General features: G+C 42.1%; 1 protein-coding gene across 2 annotated transcripts; it reads left to right on the top strand.

Moving 5' to 3' along the window:
• Window positions 1–6: 6 nt before the first annotated feature.
• WEE1 (WEE1 G2 checkpoint kinase) lies at window positions 7–10407 on the top strand. Of its 2 annotated transcripts, XM_015632124.3 has the most exons (12): window positions 529–570; window positions 1794–1867; window positions 2603–2811; window positions 3308–3374; window positions 3458–3630; window positions 4545–4666; window positions 5251–5397; window positions 5789–5884; window positions 5966–6051; window positions 6145–6315; window positions 6408–6553; window positions 9021–10407. In XM_015632124.3, exons 2-12 carry the CDS (start codon window positions 1853–1855, stop codon window positions 9169–9171), a joined length of 1383 nt encoding a protein of 460 aa, XP_015487610.1. In that variant the 5' UTR covers window positions 529–570; window positions 1794–1852; the 3' UTR covers window positions 9172–10407. The 2 variants fall into 2 exon arrangements, with proteins under 2 accessions (XP_015487609.1, XP_015487610.1); XM_015632123.1 differs by lacking the exon at window positions 1794–1867 and having other exon boundaries at window positions 7–570.
• The last annotated feature ends 208 nt before the right edge of the window (window positions 10408–10615 follow it).

Raw genomic sequence — 10615 nt, 5'->3', positions numbered from 1 at the left:
GCCGCCATGAGCTTCCTCAGCCTGCAGCGGGCGGCGCCGCCGCGGCGCGTCTCGGCCCGGCGGGCGGCGGCCCCGATCCGGCAGAAGCTGCTGTTCCTGAGCGGCCACAGCGACTGCGAGGAGGAGGAGGAAGAGGAGGAGGAGGAAGGCTGCGGTAACAGCAGCGCCAACAGCACCGGTGAGGACTCGGCGTTCCAGGAGGCGGACTCGCCGCTCTCGGCCGCGCGCACCCCGGCGCGGAGCGACCCGCCCCTGCTGGAGGAGGAGGAGGAGGAGATGGAGCCGGCGGCGGCGCCGCTGCCGGACGAGGGGGACTCGTGGGAGGAGGAGGGCTTCGGCTCCTCGCCCGTCAAGTCGCCAGGAGCCTATTTCCTGCTCGACTCGCCATCGCCGCTGGCCCCGCACAAGGGCCGGCGCTGCTGCGAGCGCTCCCCGCCGCACCCGGCGGCCGGCGGGTACCGGGGGGCGCGGGGCGAGGAGCCCGGCTCGCCGCTGCCCGACTACCCGGGCACGCCTCCGCACAAGACCCTGCGCAAGCTGCGCCTGTTCGACACGCCGCACACGCCCAAGGTGAGCCCGGGGCGGGGTCGGGCCCGGCCGGTCCGTTATGTAACGGCGGGGGCGCCGCTCGGGACCGCGCCGGGGGCTCCGGCCGGGGCGGGGCGGGGCCGGGCGCCGCCGCCGCCTCCCGACGGGACAAGGGGCGAAGCGCTTACCTACGTAGTAGTCGTGTATAAACAAAAAAAACTTTGCGAGTCGGGCGGTGTTTTGTGGTATGTGTGTTTGAAAAGTGCGAGCGTAGAGTGTTAAAGCTCCTGAAGTGCGTGCTGGAGCGTGGAGTGGGCGTTGGTAGGGGTGTAGCCAAAAAGTTAAAGCTCGACGCGGGGTGTGATGCTGTGTGTCTCCCGGTGAGCTGGCACGTCCCAGGAGGAATTTCTTCACAGGAATGGTGATGAGACATCGGAATGGAGTGTCAGTGCTGGTGACACGGCGGTGTTGGGGCATGGGCTGGGCTCGATGATCTCAGAGGGTTTCTCCAGCCGGATGGATTCTGGGATCCTGTCGTGCTGGAGTTGCTGCTGCTGTGGTGCAGCGCCTGTGCTCCTGCATCAAACGTGAAAGGCTGTTTGAGCAGCCGATGCTGTTAAACTGACGGAGTCCAAAGTTTAGACGGTTATCTCTTAACTCTGTCAATAGCAGACTTTTGGAAGGCATTTCAACTTTTGAACTCGACGCTGTGTAAAATCCTGTATAGTGAATTTAAATCTAGTGATAATTGGCTTCCTTTCTTCATTACTTTTCATATAGCCCTTTAGAAGTAATCCTGGGATAATCCCCGGGGATAATCTCTCAGGGGTCTATAGACTATAGATGGAAAACAACTGACTTAAGGTGCGAGGAAAGCATCCTTCTTAATTGGTTTTCTACAGCTTCCATCTCCAGTGAGGTTTCACTGGTAAAAATGAGTGGTATAAATTCGTAAAAGGTAAAATTGGTGATGATTTTGCACCTTGTCAGGAACAGACACTTTGGGGATGCAAAGGTTTTGTGGAATGTGATACTAAAAAACAATTTCTTAACAGCAGTTCAGTGGGATTCTTAAATTAGATTCTACATGGGTTATCTGGAAGAATCTGTTGGGTCAGATATCCAGTGAAAGTACAGAAATGTGTCCTGAGAAGCAAAGATCTTAATCTAGTGCGAATTTGAGGATTACAATCGAGATTCCCATGTACTGAGTGTTGTTCCCTATGATGATTTGGGCTTTAGTCCTGTCAAATTTTTATTTTTAGGATATTTAGGATAAGGTGACGCTCCTGCTTGTGATCCAGTCATCAGCATCCTCACCAGGATGAAGGATACTCAGGTGCAGACTTTGCAGTGTAACTGGGAGAGGTTTTATCATGTGCCTGGAAAATGTCTGGTCTAGCAAATTACCACCTAGATCAGTTTGGGGTGTTTAACTGACAATGCAGCCATGCTGTCAATTCTTGAACCATTGTTTGTAGGCTCAGGAAAATGCACCAGTGCATCAAATGTTAATATTACTATTAATATTACCATTACTATTAATGTTAATATTAAATGTTTCTAATTTGCTAATTTATTAAGACTGTCACCTAAATTTGTAGAAACCAAAGGTTATTTTGTGTCTGATCTAGCTTCCACATCATGCATGTGAAAATCATGATGATAACAGTACAGGCTTGTCCTTCAGTTTCATCTGTGTTCATTTAATGGACAAAGATTTGTACAAGAAGCTTAGATAATGAGATTATTAAAGACAGAAAAAGATTACTCTCATTATCATATCTTTTAAAAATAATTTTAATACTCGTTTGCTTGAACTGTTTATGTGTAGAGTACAAAGCATAATAGTTTCTTAGAAAGTCCTTTTGATGGAAATGCAGGTATTTAAACAACCAATAATTTAATTAAATTAATTAATTTAAATAAATTAAGTTAACTTTAATTAGACAATACTGTAATGATGGCTTCAGGCATGACCTGACTGTTTAATGTCTAAGGCAATATCAAGGCTATAAGTGGCTATAAATGTTTTTGTTTTGTTTTTTGTTTTGTTTTGTTTTTTTAAATACAGAGTTTGCTTTCTAAAGCACAAGGTTTAGGCTCGAGCTCAGTCAAACTTCGAGGGGGCTCACTGTTTATGAATGTTGGGAAGTCGGAGAAGCAAGAAGAAGATTTTAGACAAACACCTCATGTGAACATCAATCCCTTCACTCCAGATTCCATGTTCCTTCACAACTCTGAAGGCAAATGTCGTAGGAGGAAGAGGATACACTGGAATGAGTGAGTGGCTTGTAGCCTCCTTTGTTAAGCTTGTATTTAGAACTACTTTTGGCTGCAAAAATTTTGTTACAAATTGCTTCTAAGAAAGTATTTTTGCTTGCAGATTGGTACCAATGTATAATACAGCTCTTAAAGTATGTGCTTCAAGACACATGATATCATGAAATAATCATTTAACACTTGATCTTTTGATGACTTTACAGAGAGGATAGGCTGTGTCCTGGTCTTTTTTTCCATCATGGAATGGGCCATGCACAAGGGTCTTTCTTGAGGAGAAAAAAAAAAAAGCATTAAATAGAAGTGTGAAACATGAAGAAAGAAATTACAAAGATATTAGCGTGGCAGTTTTATGGGTTTGTGTTTACAGATTTCTAGTGTTCAATGAGTTCACTAAAAGTAGATTGAATGGGAGAATTAGATCTCAGAAAAATTCAGCAGCTTCTGGGCTTCAGTTTTAAGTTTACTTAGACCATGTTATTTCTGGTGTGAATTTCAGCTCTTGTGGAGAGGACATGGAACCAAGCGATGGAGAGCCTGAGGAGGAAACCATGAGACCTGCTAAGGTGCTTAATCTTTGGACCTTGATACTAATTTTAGCAGTTTGTGTGTATGCAGATCTAAATATTTTCCTTGGTAATCTTTGCAGAGGATAACAATAACAGAAAGTAACATGAAGTCACGGTATGCAACCGAATTCCATGAACTGGAGAAGATTGGGTCTGGTGAATTTGGCTCCGTGTTTAAGTGTGTGAAGAGGCTGGATGGCTGCATCTATGCAATAAAAAGATCCAAGAAACCCTTGGCTGGCTCAGTGGATGAGTGAGTACTTCCTGCTCTTAAATCTTAAGTCTTCTCTTGGTGTTTCTTCTCCAGATGGCTCTTTGTGTTGGTATCTAAAGAAAGCATTTAAGAGGAAGGGGTAAAACAAACATGAATTAAATTTAAAACAGATACAATTTGGAAGGGACTTTTTTTTCTTCCCCACCCACCCCCCAGGTACTGTGCAGTACTGGGGAGAAAAGGCTGGTTGGCCTCTCCTGCCAGATGTTTGTCCCAGTATTCTGTGTGGAAACAGATTGTTCTCAAAGTGAGAGTAACTTTGCTTCCTAGCAAAGGTGATTCTTTGAGAGATAAAAGGAAGGCACTCTTTCCAACTGAGTCCTCATCCTTGTCAGCTTGAGTGACATGCAGATGAGTTAGATCAGTTTGGGGTTTTTTTTTTGGTATTTGTAAATGACCTTGTGGTTCAGGACTTTCCCCCACTCTTCAGTAGTGTGGGGAATGGTTGTTCAAATAGTTTATAAGTATATAACACAGTAGTGTGTTCAAATATTTATAATAAAGACCCCCACATGTCTGAGTTGCTCAAAATTGCATACCAGACATACAATTTAGGGAATGCTGAGTTCAGTCAAACCCTTGGCTTATGAGCACTTGTATTTTTTCCTTAAAACTTCAGTCATTCATCTCAAAGTTTGCTATTGCTACTGGTTGGCAAATACATAATGGATGTGTGGCACCCACACCAACCTCTGATTTTTGATGTTAGGTATGTTAAATATTTTAATACAATGTAAAATATTTTAGCTGTTTGGCTATAAGTACAAATCCATCTTAGGGTGCCATGGAATTGAATAGGACAATTTTTAATTAGAAATACTAACTGTAATAAGAAATTGTACTACTTTCACCATACAATACTCACATGTGCTGTTGTTTTTTGTGACTAACAGGCAGAATGCTTTAAGAGAGGTCTATGCACATGCAGTTCTAGGACAGCATTCTCATGTAGTGAGGTACTACTCTGCATGGGCAGAAGATGATCACATGCTTATACAGAATGAATATTGCAATGGTAAGTAAAGAAAACATAGAGGTATCTACAAGCTCTTAACACTGGTTAGGAATTGATTACCCCACTCATAGCTTATGCTGTCATTCTTTCAAGTGACTGATATTCCTTTCTGGAAAAGGCATATCAGATGGATGAAGGAAAAACTGTACAAAGTTGTAGACCGAGTCATGCATTATTCAAGCATTCTGGAAGTACCGTGAGGCATTTGTGAGCAGTAGAACTGTTCTTTCTTCTGTACAGTAGTACAAGCTGGAATAGAGAAAATTGCTCCAGTTTCCATTAAAGAGGGAGATTAAACATATTTCTGAAACATTTTGCTATTGTTGATATCCTGACAGAGATTTGGAAGAGAGAGAAAGCCCTTTCTCTTGTGTTGCTATTCTGTTAGTTTGTGTGGCAGCTACAGGAGAAAAGCATTTTATTATACTGGTACATGTCTAAAAAAAAGGATACAGCACTATATTTTACACTTACTGTATATTGCCAGCAAGTTCTTTGTGGTATATTCACTTAATTTTGGGAGCTAGTTGTTGTTACTTTGTCAGCTGTAAAAAAATGCTTTTGTGTTTTTAATGTTGTTTCAGGTGGCAGTTTAGCAGATGCCATAAGTGAAAATTACAGGAATATGCGTTACTTTACTGAGCCAGAACTGAAGGACCTGCTGCTTCAAGTGGCTCGAGGTTTAAAGTACATTCATTCAATGTCCCTGGTACACATGGATATCAAACCTAGTAAGTTTGTAACTACTTTACTCTCTATTGACAACTTGCTCAGTTCATTGAATCTGCTGTAGGAAAATGAACAGTTAGCCACACCTTACTAACTGTAAATTCTTCCCTGAAGTTGTGAATAGGAGCACAAAGATGTCAGTTATAAAATTGGCCAGCAGACCTAAACTGTTGAGTTTATCTTGGGTTCTTTTTGTGTAATTGACTCTACTTGCATAACACTTGGCTGCCTTCCCAGCAGAGGGGCCACAGCGAGTCAGTTATAGCTTCTCACTCTTTGAACAGGGTATATATACAAATAAAACTTCTGCGAGGCTAAAGCAAACTCTAGTGAAACTAGGTCAAGTAGAAATTGTACAGAAACGTTTCTTTTAACAATTCTGCTCTTTTTCAGGTAACATTTTCATATCTAGAACATCAGTCCCGACTGTAACTCTAGAGGAAGGTGATGATGATGACTGGTCATCTGATAGAGTCATATTTAAAATAGGTGAGAAACAGCTTACTTATGTGCAAAAAACTTGCATTATCTCATTGTCTTTTGAAAAGTAACTTAGTTTTCTCCTTGCAGGTGACCTGGGCCATGTAACTCGAGTCTCTAGTCCTCAAGTGGAAGAGGGTGACAGCCGTTTCCTTGCAAATGAAGTCCTACAAGAGGTAACTGTTCTGTTTATGGGAAGCAGTGATGTTAGGCCTGCTTGCTGTTTCCTTGAGGAAAAAAAAATGTGAATTTATTTTTTTCTTTTCAAGAACTACACTCACTTGCCAAAAGCAGATATTTTTGCTCTCGCTCTGACTGTTGTCTGTGCTGCTGGGGCCGAACCACTTCCAACCAATGGGGACCAATGGCATGAAATTCGGCAAGGAAAACTGCCCAGACTACCACAAGTGCTTTCTCAAGAATTACTAGAGTTACTAAAAGTAAGAACTCCTGTACTAGTGGCTCACTGATAAATGTAACTTATTGTCTTGCTGGCCTTAACAAGGATGCCTTGCTTTCTTTGTTTCCCAAGGTTATGATTAATCCTGATCCTGAGAAAAGGCCTTCGGCTGTGGCACTAGTGAAGCATTCAGTGCTTCTCTCTGCCGCAAAAAAGAGTGCGGAGCAGCTCCGGATAGAGCTGAATGCTGAAAAATTCAAGAACTCACTCTTGCAGAAGTAAGTTAGTAGGTCCTTAGGGTCCTTCAACAGGACTTAATTTCTAACAGGTACTAACCTGAGAGTGATGATAAAGCAGGAGTGTCCTTGTTTGTGGGTGAGATCCTCAAATCTGTATGCATGTGTGTACCTGAGTGTACAAAGTGGGTCATGGAACTTTAAAAGGAACTTTCTCCACAGAAAGAACTGCTTGAACACTCTAAGGGAATCTCAACAGCACTATTAGTATTCAAGGCATACAAAACATTATGGTTTTAAACAAATGTTTCTGGACAGTGCACACTTTTGTGACAGGTGCACGTAGCCTCGCTTATATTGGTATGATTTGAGTCTTTGTTTTCCTAGGTCATTTGTACATTGAAATACTGGAAAATTACTTAAATGACCTGTTTTGAACTTAAATGAAATAGGACATCAGGAATGTTATTGGAGAGTGTAATTTGACCTGTACACAGCACTGTTACTGGGTCACCAGAGAATCATTCGTATCTGGAGGTCATCTTGTCCTACCCCTTGCTCTAACACTCACTCTGAATTAGAGCTTGGAAGAAGAGATTCCCTTTTAGGAAAGTCTGATTTCTGCTTAAGTTTCAGGGAAAGAGTTAGTAAATTAACAAGCAGCTGTCTCTTACACTACGGTTACCTTTGCATGTGTTATACATAATAGGCAGGCCTTTATGAGGGAATATAGAACACTGATTACTTTTTGAGGGTGTGTTTTGAATGAAGATGTTAATTTCATCTTCAGGTTCACACCATTGTTACCTGCTTATCTTGCCATTGCTAGTCTGACCACAGCCAGATGTTCTAGATTAGCTGGTTATCTTTATAATATGATGAATTACATTGAAAGAATAATCAGACAAGTTGTGCAGGGTGCTAAAGGGCAGATTTGCTGAGGTAAGTTGCTTGCTTGTATGAAGACAACATGTTTTTGCACCACTTAAAAGAGAAAACTGGCAAAGATAGTGTTTTTGAAGACTTCTTCAGGCCTGGCAACAAGGATGCATCCTTGTAAATCCAAGAATGATAGAAAGACAACACTTAGCCACAGTAATTTTTAATGGTGTGTGGTGTAGTGCTCCATAAAATACTTAAGATACTTTGGGGGGAGAGGTTTTTTTGTTTGCTTGTTTTTTTCTTTAATTTCTGCATTTGAACCATTGAAAATACCACTTCTGAGTGTAAGCCATCTTCAGTGAAAAGAATTCTTTTAAGGCAACTCAGCTTTTCTACTGTGTTGTCCTCTTTAGAGGAAGGAAGAATTCAAGATTTCTAGGCAAGAACTCAAGACTTCTAGGGAGGAGAGTAAGGATATTCTAAAACTTAATTTCTTGGTATTGGTGTGTGGTGGTTGGGCAAGCACACGTGTGTATTTGTGACTGATGCTCACAAGGAAGAGGACTGAAAATTGGCTGCTTCTCTTTCAGTGAGCTGGCACAGTGATAATTGTGGGGGTGATTAGATGGGGCACGGGTGTTACTGAGTAATATTTTGGCTTACAAGAATGGGAATTACTTATTAAACTAAAAGATGTAGCTTAAAACTGAATACACCTATAGTAATATGCAGCAAGCTTGTAAAATTTGATTTTGCTTGGCAGCCAGATGTGAAGTGAGATTACAAATATTGGCTCTTACAGTAGAGAAAGTTCTTTAATGGATAGTTTGAGATAGTGGAAGGATGAGAGTCTGAGGCAAGGCTGAGGCACTTTGGCTGTATGTCAGTATTTGAAGAAAGGAGAAAAGCAGTGTATGGGGGAAACCTTTATAAAGGTAGTTGTGCTCTTTAGTGGGACTATTTTATAGTTTTATCCTGGGTTTGATTAACTTTGTCCTCAGCCTGGGTATTGGTAATTCTCTGAAACAGAACAGTTGGCAGAACATTGCACGGGGCAATGGCCTGTGCTACCTTCAGTGACTCTGCCTTGCAGGCTCCTGTTTTTGTTAGGCAAAAAACGGAGGCGGTGATTGGCTTTAGATGTGGGTATGCAAAAGGGAAAGGATGCTTCCTGAGTTGTCTGTTGCCAGTTTACCCACACCTGTGTTCGTCTGTCTGAGTCTCCCACAGAAGATCAGGTGTTCCTGAACACACTTCCTTTGGGCAAGCCTCAGCAATGAACTCTGACTTAACACATGCCTTGTGCTAGGAAGTAAAAGCACCTTACTGTGTGTCCTGGTAATTGAAGTGTTGAGCTGCTTGTAACAGGCTGGATTTCAGAATCTGAGTTATGTTTTTAATTTCCTTCCCTTGCTTTTCAAAAGAGAGAACATTTAGACAAGTAATGAGCATCCCACCTTGGCCCTCTGGTTGGAAACAGGTGGATGCGAATCATAACGCTCTCAGTGTGACCTAAAATTGATCTAGAGTTTGAACTGTGACCCACTGTAGCTGGTTTGCTATCTCTTGCTGTGATAAGGCTGTACCTTTGGGTGCTGCTGGGTGTGACAGCGTCCCTGTGTTGCAGAGAGCTGAAGAAGGCGCAGCTGGCGAAGGCCGCGGCCGAGGAGCGAGCGCTGTTCACTGATAGAATGACCACGAGATCCACGACGCAGAACCGACCGTCCCGGCTCATCGGGAAGAAAATGAACCGCTCCCTGAGCCTCACCATATACTAACCATGGAGTCCAGAGGAACCATGGAGTCCAGAGATGGCCATGGCTTCTCTGCTGGACCAAAGCCTACGGAATTGAAGGAAGCCTTCAATTCCTGGTTTCCTGTTGTGGGATCGGTACCACCAGTTCTGTAGCTATTGGTTCTGGGTTTTTACTTGTACTCTGTGGCTGGTTTTATATTAAGTGTTTGAGTTAATGGACTCGGTTACTCTCCTGTCTGTAGAGGGTCCTGGATGTTATTCCATAAGCCTTTCGGTTACACTGTTAGATGTTACGTTATCCCAGGGTTAACCACTCTAGTGGTGTGCTGCTTTGTAGTGTTACAGCGTTGTAATAAAAAGCAATATCCCTAATCTTTTAAGAAGGAGGGAGGGGGCCTTACTTTGATAGTTAATTTTTTTTTTTTTTTGGAGCCGAGGGGGAATTAATTTTGAAAGACAGGCTTTTAGGCCACCTACAGTCAATGTACCTGATGTCAGGTAGACTTTTGTTGTGAATTTTATTTGTGTATTCAACTGGGAGCACTTTGTAGGCATTGCATAAACCACAGCTTAGGAACCTGTGGAATTAAGTGCCATGTGGAACTGCTGCTATTTTTAGTTCAGTGTCCTTGCTGTAAACTGTAGCATTAAAACAATCATTATTGTGTTAATAGGCTTCTTGTTAAAGCAATTAAGTGAAACAAATGTAAGCTGCATTTTAGTGAAGGCAGCATTTTTCTCTCAAAGCTAGTGCATTGTGAAAAAATGCACCAATTTAATATTTGGACTCTGTATTAGTGTAGTGCAATTGTTAATGTCTTTGCTATTGATATTTTGTTCTTCTTTCTAATAAGGTTCTCTGACTGTTCATATTTTCTTCAGTTGCCCATCCTTGAGGCTATTGTATGTTTGCATTTTTTATGTTGGAATATTTGTAAATAGTTGTTTAGTGTGTTCAGGTTGTTTTTCATTGTTTATGTACATAAGTTTGATCAAGCTTATAGTGTACTATACAGAAACTGCAGTCTGGGATGCCAACAGACACAGCTTAACTATTTAGTGTGAAGTTTCAAAATGTGGAACAGAATGTGGCCATGGAACCGGTGCTGTTATTGAACCTAGGCTGACAGAATAACTGTTCTGATTACTGGCTTGTCTCTTCATTCATTTTACTTAAAACAATGTTTCCCTTATGTGCTCTATTTGTTCTTACTAGTGTTGAATTTGAATATTAAAGTTAAAAGTTCTGTTTGTTTAATATCGTGTAAATCTTCTTTAACTTTGTAGTTATGGAAATAATATGCTATGGCAAGTCCTGATGAGATCTGCTTCCCACTCGTACCTAATGCTTGTGATTCCCTCTCATGAGAGTGGATGAGATATGTATCATGAGATACCACATTTGCTGATAGTTAGGGGACAGAAGGATCTAAGTCCATGTGGTAGTGTCCATAGCAGTCTGTCTC

The sequence above is a fragment of the Parus major genome, chromosome 5, assembly GCF_001522545.3.
Source record: "Parus major isolate Abel chromosome 5, Parus_major1.1, whole genome shotgun sequence".
Classification (NCBI taxonomy): Eukaryota; Metazoa; Chordata; class Aves; order Passeriformes; family Paridae; genus Parus; species Parus major.
This window is presented reverse-complemented; position numbering and strand designations above follow the sequence as displayed.

Excerpts from the sequence above, each read along its gene's own strand:
- WEE1 (XM_015632123.1), top strand. The coding sequence starts at position 7 with ATGAGCTTCCTCAGCCTGCAGCGGGCGGCGCCGCCGCGGCGCGTCTCG. Across the intron at positions 5,398-5,788 it reads ACACATGGATATCAAACCTA|GTAACATTTTCATATCTAGA; the intron begins GTAAGTTTGTAA and ends GCTCTTTTTCAG. Across the intron at positions 6,316-6,407 it reads AATTACTAGAGTTACTAAAA|GTTATGATTAATCCTGATCC; the intron begins GTAAGAACTCCT and ends TTGTTTCCCAAG.